The 15710-nt window shown below is 31.4% G+C and overlaps 1 protein-coding gene across 14 annotated transcripts in view; it reads right to left on the minus strand.

The window, feature by feature from the left end:
- LOC122519564 (cAMP-specific 3',5'-cyclic phosphodiesterase, isoforms N/G) overlaps positions 1–15710 on the minus strand; it is a 328446-nt gene that overhangs the window by 66455 nt on the left and 246281 nt on the right. Inside the window, exon 1 of one of the 14 annotated variants that reach the window (XM_043639100.1) lies at positions 12432–13108. The exons of 12 other annotated variants lie outside the window; for them this stretch is intronic. In XM_043639100.1, coding sequence (XP_043495035.1) covers positions 12432–12658 — 227 coding nt within the window. In that variant the 5' untranslated portion in view covers positions 12659–13108. Of the gene's footprint in view, positions 1–1721; positions 2089–12431; positions 13109–15710 lie in introns of those variants that run through there. One more of the 14 variants, XM_043639101.1, reaches the window with a different exon arrangement.

A 15710-nucleotide genomic window follows, 5' to 3' on the forward strand; every position in this document is an offset into this window, starting at 1 on the left:
TTACTTTGGCTTGTTTAATTAGAGAAAAAAAGGAATTTATCATCGTAAGTATTTCATTTTTTTCATAATTAAATAAAATAATATATATATATATATATATATATATATAGCCGTTATCTAACATCTGTTATGTGAACCTTCTAATTCGATGCCTCTCTTGAATAAATACTAAATTTTTAAAAAAAATAAACGCCAATGTTAAAATTGCTTTTTAAAGATTAATTTTGACAATTTCGATATAAAAGCCCTGGCGAGTACTAATTGTCGCATAATAAAGCGAGAAATAGCTGAGAAGTTCAATTTATCAAATTATTTAAAACCCCATGAATTGTAAATATAAAAAAAAATCTACATTTTTATATTTACCATCGAAAAAAAAACGAAATTACTTTTCGATCAAATCAAATAGAAAAATTCAAATATCAATATCGAATATTAGCTTTCTTAGTAAATCATTACTTATCAATCTAGTAAACAATTGTCATATGGAGATTAAAAATCGTTATACGTATCTGATTGAGAAAAGTATTTTTAATAGATTGTGCTTTTTCTCTTTCTCTCTGTCTTTCTAATTGGATCATTAAATGAATAATTAATTACTTAGTCTTTGGTCGCAAAGATAAACGTAAGAGAGGTCGGCTAAAAGAAAACACAAATCGATATCTAAGTACTTATCTTGAGTCTCGAGATAATTGAGAATTAATTATCGATAACCGATTTATTTACGATTTACGAATTTTCTCCCAAGGGTAAAACCTATCTCCTTAAACTATCTAGCTTCAATAGGTTGCATAATTGAATCAAAGAAATTTGTTCATGAAAGGTGGTGCCTAAAGCATTAGATAAATGATCGTTAAAAAAAGTTAGTTCATAGTATCGATTATCCTTCTCGATAACAGAATTAATGAACCTGAAGTATTTACTATTACTCCAATAATTTTTCTTTCTATTCGTGCATTTTCTGTTTTTCTTTTTTCATCTTCGCCGAAAGAAAAAAATCGAATTCTTTTTTCTTTTTTTGATTATATAGTTACTTTTTAATAAACGCGAAAAGCCAGTACGAATATTGGAATTCTCTTTAGTGATAGCTTTCTATGAAATTCTCGATGAATTTATTCCCACGTTTGTTCGAACTTTAGTTCGATAAAACAAATTTAATAATATTATCATGCAAAGGTATAAGCATTTAGATAATTAGTTAGTTCACCTAGTTTTCTCCCTCTTTCTCTCTTTTGTTAATATTAATATGACCGAGTGATTTTTATCTTTAGAATCTTTACTTTCGGAAATATCGCAAACGTCATTTATATTTACTTTATCAAATTGTAATATGTTAATAACATTAAAATTTATCGTAGAATAAAATAAAATAAATCAATCGAAAATTTCTATGAATAATTAAATATGATGATCCTTTATCGCAAATGAAAAAGAAAATAATAATTCATAATGTTTAACACAAGAAAACTTTGTATAATAAATAAAAAAATATAAGCTAATCTATAAGTATATTGACACTGTGTGGAAAATTATTCACCACAAGTCTGAGTTAACGTTTGTCAAACAAATCTCATTTACCGTCATCGATAATTATTAACAAAGCTGGCGATAAAAAAAGTCCGACAAATACCAGTAATACGAAAAGAAAATATTAAACCAAGAAGTAAGAAGAAAAATAAAAGAGAAATAAAAATATAAAAAGAGTGAAAAATAAAACTTACGGGAGGGCCACGTAGATAAGTTTTGAATGTGGCTTCGTATGTGATAATGTTGAGACGCAACCACTATGCCTTCTAAACGAGGTCAATGGAAGTGTTACCCTCATCGTACCAGAGTCCCTTCGTGCCAATCTCGAAGAGATCTCATGTGGTACTAAGATAGCGTAGTCGTTCATTTTTCCAAAATTGTCCACTAACGAGACACTTTTCTTTCTATCACTTTCCTTGTCTCTTTCTTTCTTGCCCCTACTTATACTGACACAATTATTCCCTATATCGAGAACCTTTCCCTTTGTCTCTTGTTGAAATCAATCGACGAGTAATTGATTTTTAGTAATGGTAGGATTGATCAAATCCTTTGATAACGTCAAAAAAAACACAAAAAATAAAGAAGAAAAAAACACACACACCACACACAGACATACATAAATAGAAAAGCGATGATGAATATCTTAATTGAAAAAGTATGTTCAACCAAATGATCTTCCACGATTCAATCGTAGAATTTGATCGTCGATATATCTGACAATATAAAAGTTCTATTCATTGATTTGTTTTCTATTTTTTCTTTCTTTCTTTCTTACTTCTTCTTTTTATCATTACTACTTTACTACGAAAGGGATCGAGATCAGTATAATACACGTAGAGAAATCTTTGATTTCTCTTTTTTTCTTATTAATTCAAAAGCAATGCGGCGGTTTCCATTTGCAAAATTACCTTTAATTCCGCTAGTTCTCCCGTAAACTTTTGTTCATTCGTTCGTACCAAAACTAACGATCGGAAGGAACTTTTTATCTGACAATGAATTTTTATTACTTTCCTTTTAAAAAATACGACTCGTAACAGGATTCTCGGATATTGCGAAATACACTTTTTCTTATTATTTTTTATTTTTTTATTTTTTATTTTTCTTCTATTTCTTCTTCTTCTTCTTCTCTTCGATTTCTTTCTTTTCCTCCTTGCTACACTAACTTATTATTTCCAAGCAATTTAAGCTCGTTCCAAACCCGATGATATAAACTATGAAACATCGTTGACATCAAATGACACGAAAAATGTTACCAATAATATTCGATCATCGTGAATCATTGCTTCTTACTCCATCAATCTTATATGATGTGAAGAAGAAGAAGAAGAAGAAGAAGAAAAAGAAGAAGTAGTAGTAGTAGAAAAAGAAGAAGAAGAAGTAAGAAAAAAAAAGGAATAAGATGGAAGAGAAAATGACGAAGTACGAAACGCTCGTCGAATTTCGTTTTCGTAACGGACGAGTAAACATGCTTTAGTGATCGTCTAGTGAAAATGGAAATACATGATTCATGAAGGACAAATAGGAAGGAAGTTTTAAAGGGAAAGTCGAGCGTATTCGTGACTTAATGGAAATCGTAAAGTCGAGTCCGAGAGAACGGAGTATCTTTTATCACGTAGGAGTATACTACACATATCGTCTATTGTATCCTACTATCTTTATCTCTTTCTCTCCTATTCTTTCTCTTTTTCTGTTTCTCTTTCATGTTTGTTATCGCGTATATTTCCTTCTCCGTGATCTGTGACAGTTATCATACAAACAAAACGGACAGGGACTCGATTATCAGACGCTAGAATGTGCATTAATTGCATTTTCAAAGACACAAAAAGTTTGAGGAATATAGAATAAAATAGTGGTTGGAAGGTTACCATTTATATTCGATGAAAATTGAACTACCACGGGAGAGTAGTTTTACTCTCTTCGAAATAAAACATTTTCCTGGGTCAAACGTAGGATGAGTATTCGTTAAAATTGTGGATATTTCCGAATGTATAACAGATATCCTAGGTTGGGAATAAATATATCTATATCTATATATATATATGTCTATGTAATTTAAGTCTAATATTTAAAACGAATAGTATTCTTCCTGTACATCAACGGTTTCTATACTGTTTTCTCTTTCACTCTTGTTGGTAATGGAAATACCTGTGACTTCTTCGAAATGTCAACAGGTATGTTTGTATTTTTGTAAACACAGCGTAAACGGGTTTTACTTTGTTGAGTGTTTTCTTTTACAAATAAGGAATGGAAGGATATAGTGTTTCGTTCTCCTAACATTTGTTCTTAGGAGAGAGGTCTTTATCCATTTACGATATAATCAAAATAAAATAAAATAAAATAAAATAAAATAAGAAAAAAATACTGTGCTTATTTGTTTGTTGTATATACATAGATGTACATATATGAGAAAAAGAGATAGAAAAGATCGAGCTAAAATATTCGATACGTATTAAGTTGAGGAAGAAATAAGAACGAACGGGACATGTATCGACGTTTTTTATGCAATAAACACAGTTCGGAAACGAGAGAAAAGCGTCACTCCGTGGTCGAGCACGAGATAAATTTGGAATAGCAACGAGCGAACGAGAAATATCGAAGTCTGGGATTCTTTGGAGTATTAGAAGTGAAACGCCCTAAATATAATTCACAAGAGTTATTGGCTACAAATATTTTCTTTCTTACTTTTGCTATCTCTTTTTTTTTCCTTCTGACCAAATAATGGATGTACATTCTTCTAGCTTTTTTTCACGTTTATCGATTACAACACAAAATCGGCAGTTTCGTATACACAATAAATATATGTACAGTCGAGATTAATTCGTAAACATTTTCGAGACGATCGAAAAAATACTTTTTCATTTCAATATTTCTTAGATGTTAATCAAAAGTGAGTGACGTTACCGAAACGATAATTATTAATCCATTTTTAAAATATATCGTCGATCAATCGAAACCCAATAATAATTAACGTATGTTAACTATTTTCTGATATATTGGAAAGTATATATAATTTTAAACGAAGATACTCGAAGGTCATCAATCTAATTAATTCTAAATACATTCGGTCTGTACTACAGGAAAAATACTAGTTCTCATTCGATATTATGCTTTTAAAACGTCACAGGAAATTCTCGTTTTACTTTTTTTTCTCTCTATCATTGAACGATCTCACAGATAAAAAATAACATAAATATGAGAAAATTTATAAATAAAAAAATAATGGAATCGTTCATTTTTCAAGGAATGAAAAAAAGTAAGAGAAAAAAAATGTAGAAGTTTTCTCGTTGATCGATATTAAAACGTTGATAACCACCTAGAAGCATGATACTTGCACTCACTAACTCACTCACTCACTCACTCGCATACATATACACACGTTATACATTGACCATTCGGTTATTGACTTTCGTACAAATGTTTGACTAGATATAGAAAACTAACGAAGCCGATAACGCGGGAAAAAGCGTGAGACGTTCGCGATAATACGAACGAGAAAGAGAGAGAGAGAGAGAAAAAATAAAGAAAAAAATGAGAGGAACCCGTGATAAAATCAAAACTTCCAATTTCTTCTTATTATTTATACATTTCTCTCGTTTCAAAGTATCCTTGTTAAAAAAAATCCTTTCTTCTTCACTAATGATGATCGCGTAACAACTACCCTTGAAAAAAATCAAACTTCCATTTTTATTTACGTTTCTCTCTCTCTCTCTCTTTCTCTCTTTCTCTCTCTCTCTCTCTCTCTCTCTTTCTCTACTCTTCTCTTTTCACGTTCGAAAATCGTTTAAATATATAATACATACTTATGTATATATATTTATTGATATGTGTTATATATCTATATATATATATCTCTCTCTCTATATATATATATACAACTCGTACTTTGACATAAAAGCACGATGCTCATCGGTCGCGTGCCGGTCGCGAACTGACGGCTACCATACCCGTTTCTGTCGCTTATACGCAAGAAACAGTGGGAGGGAGTGAGACGTACTCTGAGTTAGAGGGAGAACACCAACTCGGAACGTCGAACTTACCCGACGTCTGTTCTCTTCCTCCTAATGAAAGAAATAAACCAAAGGAAAGGTCAAGAAGGGGGATAGGAGGTGCAAGGGTTCAATGTTGGTAGCAATAGTCAAACTGACTACAAATTTTTATCTGTTTTCAATATTGCATTATTTTTTTCTAATTACTAATATTATTATTGTTATTGTTATTTAATCTCAATCTTTGTGGAGGTTGCATGTCGTACGTCGATAAAGTCTATTTAATTGAAACGGTTTGAGGAAAATCTAATTTACATTATTTTCCGTCTAATGAAGGAACTGTGTAAAAAATAAAAAATAAAAAAACCAAGTTAAGTTTATAGTTATATTCAATTCGATGAAATTTATTTCTATGCTAGAATAACAAAATCGATTTTTTCAATGTAATATTGTCGAGTGCTTATAAAGAGATAGAAAATTATCCGGAATGTTTTTATCACGGTCTAGGAGATACGTTTTCGATTTAATGAGATGGAGAGAAAAAAAAGATGAAAAAGGAGCGTGCAAGATAGAGAAAAAGAAAGAGAAAAAGAAAGAGAAAGGGAAAGAGAGAAAATAATAAGAGGATAGAAACAGGGAAGACAAAGAGGGAAGGAAAAAGCGAAGTAAGTTTAAAAAGGGAAAAGAAATATATAAGAGATCGTATTTCAGACGGATACTTTCATCTTAGCTTTACCGTTAATCAACATTAAGAAAACTTTTCTTTCATGGGGTTAGTAAAAAAAACTCTGGTGCAGGATTACCAAAGAATGTTACAGAAAATAAGATAGGATAGAAAATCTATTCTGAGTTAATAAATTCCTTCATGTAAAATAATTTCCTTAATTAGATCAAAAAGTTGAAGTTTGATGCGCAATTGGAAGGGAAGGGTCAAAACCATAAACATTATTAGACCATATCGATCCAAAGAAGAACTTAAAAATAAGAATAAGAAAGTAAAGATGGATAGAGATAATATATATTCGTCAAAAAAAATATTTCAATGCATATTTCCAACAGCCACGTTCGAGAATCACTAATTCTAAGGGGATTATGATATCAAAAGATCAGCGGATAAAAAAAAAACGAGCTGAATTGTTAAAAAAGGGAAAAGAAAAAAATATGGATAAATGGTATATTATTATATCCTGTGAACAAAGTCGAACCAATGAAAATGATGACACATAAAATAATAGAAGTAGATGTGTTAGTAGGTAATCGTTGCTATCGTCGTGATCGTTGTCATTGTATGCACGATTTATATTTTATTATTTCATGTAGGCGAATCAAGTGGTTGACGAGTGAGTAAGAGAGGAAAGAGGAAGAGGGAAAGAAGAGAGGGAAAGAAGAGAGAGTGAGAGAGGTAGAAGAACTCATCGTGGTTAAGAAAATTGCCGCGTCGAGTTCGGCTAATTGCACGTCAAGGAAGAAGACCGTGTCTTATCGGTTACGAAATACATAAATTGCAACGGTGTTACGTGAAGAAGGGTATTCATTAAAATGTCACGTTACAGGGATGCGTCGTTACATCGAGTTTGTTATCAAATATTCGATCCCACCGTTGGTTTCCGTGGCTATCATGTTGAGAACGTCAACCTCCTTTTCTCGTTGTTAGCTAAACGACTTTTCGCAAAAGCGAGCCAACCAAACAACTAACTTCTCATACGACATCACAAAAGTTAACTGTGAAGGTATATGTGTATATATGTGCAGTTACGATACGATACAGTTGTTCTCTCCATCTCTGAACATCATACAGAGAGACATATATATATATATATAACACATATATACACCGATATCATTTTGAGAAATAATAACGATTTTTCTCACTTTTCAATTTCGACGATGATAAGTATCGCGTAACGATCGACGAGGTAGAATATCGGAAGCTTTTTTACGATACAATCTCACAAATGAACAATGTATATCTCGAATATTATTTCGACTTTTGATTTCTTTTTTTTTTTCATTTACAATCTGTAGTCGAGATAATATGTGATTCGTTGATACGACAATAATTCGATGTCCGATAGAAAATATTAATTTCGATTGAAAATTTGTTTACTTTTTTATACTTTATAATTTAAAAAAAAAATTACGATAATTGTAATAATAAAAGAAAATAATAATAATAATAATTATTAAGGTTTCATGTTCGCGAATAAATATTGTGTGTAAAAAAGGGTAATATAATTATAATAAAAATTATAATAAATGATCGCGCGTTTCTGCATCGATCGTTTAAACGATTCAATCCTTTTTTCTTCCAAAACAAATGTTTTTTTCTCTCTTATCCTCTCTCCATTGTTCATCCATTCTCTTTCCTTTTTTTATTTTTCGTCGTTCATATCTCCAGTTTTCTTTCGTCAAGAGAAAATCGTTAAAAAGTCCGATATACACGGAGGAAGGTGGGGGAATTTGGGAGTTAAGATATTTTCATACCTCCGTCGCGTTTTATTCGGCCGCAGAACAACGTAAGGTTCTTATTTCTTTGCTTCAAACTCGAAGAAACGATGAAGTTTCGAAGAAAGAAAAGATACCACCAACGAAGTTTTTATTAGGCGCATATAACTAACTAGTAAAATAACGATTCCTGCGTATACCGAAAATGTTACAACTCGTAAATTACAAACGATCTATTTACTGTAACTTTAAAATTTTCCTACGATAAATCTTCCAAGATCTCATTATTTTACGTGACAGGTGAATCTCAAAACGTCACATCCTGTTATTCTATTGTAAGTTGAGCGTGCGAAGTAAATTCAAAGTCTCTGACGTGATTTTTCTATTCCTATTTCTCGAATATCCAATGTAAGATAAATCAAAAGAAATAAAAAACGTCATTTACGAACATCGTAAGTTTATTTTATTTATTAACGTAGAAATATGTAACTCTTATAAAGGAAAACTCGAAAAAGTGGAAATATTTCGTTCTACTTTGATTTGAAAATCGTTTTAAGTCCTACGATGTCGTTGATCGATATTTTAAAATATGAATGAAATAGGGAAAAGAAAAAATAAAACTTGAACGAGACGATGCTTGCACGTTAAACCCCGATTTCTTTCTTTTCCGAAGATAAGAAAATTCTTGAAAGTAAAACCCTTACAATAGTATCGATCGTAAAAGAAAACTGACCCCTGTTGTGTCGTGCCATTATTAAGGGTGTTATTCATTGACAATTTATTGAAAGTATCATCGAGATGTAATTTACTTTTATGGTGCTTGTTTCTGAAATGATAAAAAAGGCAAGAAGAAAGGAACAGAAAGAATAGCTGCAATAACAATAATAAAAAAAAAAGTAAATAACGGTAAAGAATAATAAATGGGCGGTAAAAGCATTCGTGAAAAAGCTATTTTAACGTATTAATTGATTTACGTTGATACCAGTCATAAAGTCAATTTCAAGGACCAACATATTCTTATTAGTCACGCGAGGAGGGGGAAGGGAATATGATGGCCAGAGTTTCTTTTTACAAAACGAACAATGTTGTTTTTCCCGACTGAACGAGGTCGTTGATAAAACGTCACTCAAAAAGTATTATGCGTTTATTTCGTTTATTAACGTCGATGGAGAGTTTTTTTACGAAAAAGCAGGAAAAACGTGATCACGTTTTGTCGTTTCACTTTGACTTGAAAATCGTTTTAACCACTAATTTGAAAGGTCGATCGATATTTTCAAATATAGTAATAAACAGGGGGTAATGGGAGGGAAGGGGAAGGGGAAAGGGGAGAAAGGGGAAATAAAATGCGAAAAGTATCGCGGAATGTTCGTACGTTGAACGAATCTTTCGTTTCTTTATTTTTCGGCGATAGGAAAGTTCTTTAAAATAAAACGCTTGTAGTATCGATCGCAAAAGAAAGCTACCGCCGTATCGTGTCGTGCCATTATTAAGGGTGTTTATCACCTACGTACTACTTACTCTTCAGGGTCGCCGTATTTGTGTCAAGAACTCTATCTCGCGTTTGTGCTGCACCGTTACGATATGCAGCTTATGGTGGATGGATGCGATTGTGAAAGAGTAAAAATACAAAAGGTGCAAAAAAAGAAACAAACGATAACAAAAATGAAAGTATTAGGGAAAGAAGAAAGGTGAAATCTTGCCTATTCTCTTTTGCGCATCATTGTTTTTCTCGAAACGATGAATCCTCGAAAATAACTTTTGCTCGTCGATACTATCGGAGATATTAAAATTATTTGCATGTGTATATATCGCCGATTGACAAAAAGAAACTTCTACCTCACTCAAAGAAAAAAAGAACTAAAAATTAAAAAAAAAAGAAAAAAAATTATAAAGAGAAGAAAGTTACAAAGCCAAACGAGCCAACGAGCTTTCGCAACGAAATGAAAATTATTTTTAACTCGTCTCAAGAAGAAGGAGGAGATCGTTACGTTCAAGGAGAATGTTAATTAAGCGACGAAACAAAATTCAAAATGATTGGATGAAAAAAGATAGAGACAGCAGTTACTAAATCTGCCGATCTTTGGATATATTTTTCTAAATATCGACTATCGTGCGAACCCTTATGACATTAACTTTCGCGAGGCAGCTGGTAAACATTATATAGTACCGCAACCGTGGCCGCATTGCGATTATATTAGCATTAGCATTAGCATTAGCATTAGCGTTTTAAAGGGGGAATTCGATTTAATAAACGTCGGTGAATATAATCTTGGACGGGGTATTAAGCAGTTAAAGCCCCCCTCCCTTTGAAAGAAAGCTCGAGCAATATTTTAAATTGTTCGTTCGTAACAAAGAAGAGATACGATAGCATTGAATGATTTTATTGAAATGTTTTATCTACCATTTTCAATATGTAATAAATGTTTATATCAAAAAATTTCAATATCCTTGCATTGCTTTCTGCAGCGAAATGAAAATAGAAACAAAAAAAAGAAAAATAAAAAAAATCAAATTAAATAATAAGTATCGAAAATAGTCATTTGATTCGTATAGCACAAATAAAGTTTTCTTTGAAAAGAAAAGATTAGCATGAATCGAATCGATAACGCCGATTTAATTAAAATATTTCATGACAATGTGAATCTCATTGTATTCTTTCTTGGATCAATCGTCGAATAGTTTGATATAGGATAAACGATATTTTGCTATTGTGATCGATCAATTGTCTTACTTAATTAAAAAATAGTTATTTTGTATTTTTGAAAAAACTAATAACACGACACAAATCTTTCATACGTTTACCCTAAAATTTTCTGAAAGAACTGAAAATATCTCTCTCACAACGATGACACTGTTATTATTCGAGTATAAACGATATAATAAATTTTCTTAGAAATTGTTCAATTAAAAAAATAAAAAAAAGAATGAAAGAAAACATAGAATTAGAAAGTTTTGATATTCGTATTATAAATTTATGAAACTAGCCAAATAATTTCAAGATCGAATTAAACGTTCGAATTACCGTAACTTTTCGAAAAAAAAGGAGACAAAGAAAATATATGTATAAGTATATTCTTTTAACCGTAGACCTTGCCCATACCGCTTATGCTGCCACATCTATTTCTAGCCCGATGTCAGCTTTAAAAGCTTTCTACGAGGTGCTGTGGCCACGTGCGCATGCCACCTCTATCTTCGTACTGAATCAAAATTCTATAAATACAATTGAGTATACTGCACTTCGTTTTCTATTGGACAAACGCTTTGACTTAAGATTTACGAAAAGCGTTAAAGCATTAGAAATTATTGAATAGAACGTACTTACTTTCAACGTTGTATTAAAAGCCATTGTGTAAAGTAAAATCCTACTTTCGGTATTCAAACTTTCCAAGACTTTCAAATAATCCATTGCGATTTTGAGGAAAAGTTTAAACATCTTCCTTCTCTCTCATTTACTTTCTCTTTTCTTTGTTTTAGAAATTTAACACTCGATGATTACACCTAATCAGTTTGAGAAACTTTTAACGAAACAAGTTTCATTTTAATAACACGAAAAACGTTTATTTTCTAATATTGGTAATTATTCAAAGTACGTGAGATCAAAATATAAAGATTAAATACAAATGGGAATACATATTTACGTAAACATAGTAATTTAGAAGTATAAAGGGATTAGCGAAAATATGTTTAAAAATTCTAAGAATTGATTAGTAGAGAAGAAAAATAAATTATATCAACGTTGATCCGAAAATACTTAGTTTCTGGGTTATACAAATTTCAAGTATGATCGTAGCATAATTTAATTATGTTTATTTGTTGAAATTATCGTAAACATTTTGTAACATAAAATGTTATAAATATTCATGCTTTGCTTGAATATAGACCACAGCTCGTAATCTTATTGAGTTTTAAATACGTTCCAAAATTATTGGTGTAATACGCTTATTTATGGTTGCGAATATGGTAATTCATTTAAGGGTATTAACCACTTGCGGTGGAAAGGACGTGCCAGGCACGTCGAAATGCTTCTGTTACCGGAACGCCAGCGACGTGTTACACACGTCATCAGGTGATTGTCACAGAAACAAAAACGACGTGCATGACACGCGTCGGTGAATTTTTGTTGCCAGTGCAAGTGATTAAACATATACTGTAAAATGTAAAATCCACAGCAGACACGATTACGTATTTGACCATGATGTAATTATTATCTCGGATTTAATTTCAGTAAATAAAAATAAATATTATCGGCATATGTTAATAATAAAATTAAACTTGAATGATTTAGGATTCAAAAAACAAAGCATTCTTGATTATTGATAGAATGTGTTTCTTCTCTACGTAGGAAAACTTCATTCCAATAACTTTGCTGAATATTTTTGTTTCATGCTGCATATATATATATATATATATTATATGTATTATATATTATTATTATAGTAAAAAAAGAATAGATTTGACGTGTTTCTCGGTTACCTTTTCGCTCGATCGATGTAAAAACGACGCGAGTGTCGTCGAAGACGAGGTTTCCGTCTATCGACAATCGGCAAACCGATAACAGTAACATCCCTTGAGTTTCTTCTAGAATCAGCACGATCTCGAACCTCTTTTATAGCAGAGTCCCTCCGAGAATTTTGTCTACTGCTGATATCAATATCTTTCGATCTTGTTATCGTCCAAATGAGGAACCATAATGCTATCATTGTCAACGTAATCGTTCTACGATCACGAAGAATTAATTTTTCTTCTCACAATCCACCCTATAGATTTCTTTTTATCATTTTTGCCTTTTCTTCCTCTTCCTCTTCCTCTTCTTTTGCTCCTTCTTTTTTCTGAATCACGTATGATTTTAATCGAAAATCGATCAATCTTCCAAGTAACATTCTTTCCTTTCGAAGAAATAACGTTCGTTTACCAAGAAAATCCAACTAAGAACGTTCATTTCCTTCCACTTCTTCTTTCAACACATTTTTCTGTTTACGATAAATCAAACTACGACCTTCTGACTTATCACCGATCGATCTCGAGTAATTATCCTTTCGCGTAATAACTGAGATTCACTTGAACGCGAACAAAGATTAGACATAACTTAATGCCACGATTTCTTCTTCTTTAAAATAAATATCCTTCAAAGTAACGTCAAAATAATTATCAGATATAATTGGAAATTATATTACGGATCGTTGGATAATGAATTAAAATGAGAAATTAATTGTTTACGTATTAATAAATTTTGTTCAAATTGATCTATAGATTAAAATTTGATTATTATATGAATAGAAAGAGAGAAAGAGAGAGAGAGAGAGAGAAAACAAAAACACTGCACATCAACGTGATTATCGATTACAAAATTCAAAGCTTGAGGATTCGTGATTACGACGAAAAAATAATCCTCGAATATAATTGTTTATAAATAAAATACGTCGATAAAAATAATGTTCTTTTTCTTCTTCTTCTTCTTCTTCTTCGTTATTTTTATTTATTTATTTTACAATCTTTCCCTCGTATCGTCTCGAGAAAAATAAGAGGAAGAAGGAGGTTAGTTGTAGATTTTATCCAGTGATATATATATTTTATATCGCAACTGGAAAATGTCGACAAATTCTTGTTATATGTGAAAAGTGAGAAACGTGAGAAACGTGAGAAAAGAAAGAAAGAAAGATAGAGAGAGAAAGAAAAGCTCATCGTAACAACGACGATGACATGGAATGCGAAGCCCCGTTAATTCGTTTTTTTTTCTCTATTTTCTTTCCTTTATATTTATTTCTACTTTTCACCGTATAGAAAAAAAGGGAGGAAGGAAAAGAAGAAAAAGAAGAAGAATAACAACGTTCGGTACACACGATGGCTTTCAAAATGATCCACGATGACGGATTCTAAAAGCGGAGCGTGATTATGGCTCGGTGACAATGCACTTTGCTCTCTCGTGACGACGAACGGACAAGAAGAAGCTTTTGGTGTCAACTTAAAAGACGACGTGGAATCGAATTGGAGATATCTACGAAAGCTCGTGACACTAGTTTTTCAAAAAAAATTTCCACGGAAATTCCCCGAACTATTCCCTTCGTGGGGAAATAAAAAGATAGGGAAAAAGTAATATATGGTTGGAAACATGTCTCGTAAAAAAATGAAATATCGAATTGGAAAAATTGTATCCCACGATTATAATATATAGGATATCGCATAGTTGCTCTATCGAGAAAAATAAAAACAAAACATGTATAATCATAAAATTTAGATTTATTAATAATCATCAAAATATTTTGTTTGTTTATTTGTTATGAGATATGAATTTCCGATTAGTTACTTCCAATACTTGCGAAACAAAAATTTCTAATTTCTCAGCTCGATAAAGTGATTTTTGGGATACCCTGTATATAGTATAAAAATGATTGCAGCGATAATTCATATCGGAAAATAAAGACCAGATGATATGGAATAATTTAATATTACAATCAATGGATGTAAAACGAAAAATTAATATTTTTTTCCTTTCTCTTTCAATCTAGTCGATAATTTTGCGCGTAGTTCTTTAATAGCCTCGTTAAATTAAAAAATTGATTGAAATAGAGAAAGACAAAGGTGTCGAGGAATGCAGTTAATTTCATTTGAAGGAATTTACAAACCATAAAAGTGAAGTGAAAAAGATTGACTTTAATAGTTAAATGGCCGTTAACGTTGATATTTCAGCACCGATGTACGTAATTGAAATGACGAAGTCAGGAAGATAATCAGGGGATTTAGACGAATTGGAAATCACGTGAGAACGTGTTGTTAAGTATCGATTTTGTCTCAAGGGTGTTTACCAAGAGATAGAACCGAAGAGAATATATATATATACACATGTGTGAAATAGAAGGAGATTGATGTATCGAAAAAGACATAAAGATTACTGTCACTTTGTTTTCTCTACTTATGGGGCCTTTTAATAAGAAGTGCTACTAAAATCGAAAAGAGGAAAAACAAAATGAAATGAGATAAATATTATCACGCGTATGCCAATATATATAAAAGAAAAGAAATGTTAATACGATTCTATCGAAATAGATTTAGAAAAGAATAATATTTTAATTTAAAAGTATATATTACGTTATTATATTTTGCAAGTAGGAACAAACAAATAAAAAAAGTATATTTTATATACGAGAATCTATTTAAAGATATGTACAACTTATGATTTTAATAAAGCAAAATTGTTAAAAGACCTATTTTTACGCATTTTCATACAATCTACTAGCCGATGCATTAATGAAACATCATAGGGTGTTACAAAGGAAAAGTTTTTTGTTTATCTATGGAAACAAAAAAGGAGAAAAAAGGAATGGGGAAAAAAAGAAAATAAATTGCGTATGTTAAAGGAAGGATAGAGACGTATATCGTAATAAACGTATCGACTTAACGTCACAGCGTGAGTTCTCGTCTACGACGAGAGCTAATAATCTGGTAGAATATGAAACGTTAAATAATGCGCCAGCCGAAGGATAACCGCACAAAGGCTATTCAATCTCGCTTGTCTCGGATTGGAGCTTCTTGAAAAACAGTATTTATTGTTCGTGAACAGACCGCAGGTGAAATCATGACGAGCTACACGGAAATACTCTGTTTTCCGGATATATAATACCACCGGTTCGAGTTACAAAAAAAAAAAAAAGAAAAAGAAAAAAAAACAACGAGACGAGGAAAAAGAAAAAAAGAGTAAAAAGCTCAAGAAGAAAGGGAGAAAAAAAAGTTTGAGAAAAGGTAGAAATGAAAAAC

The sequence above is a fragment of the Polistes fuscatus genome, unplaced genomic scaffold (genome assembly GCF_010416935.1).
Source record: "Polistes fuscatus isolate 324 unplaced genomic scaffold, CU_Pfus_HIC Scaffold3, whole genome shotgun sequence".
NCBI lineage: Eukaryota > Metazoa > Arthropoda > Insecta > Hymenoptera > Vespidae > Polistes > Polistes fuscatus.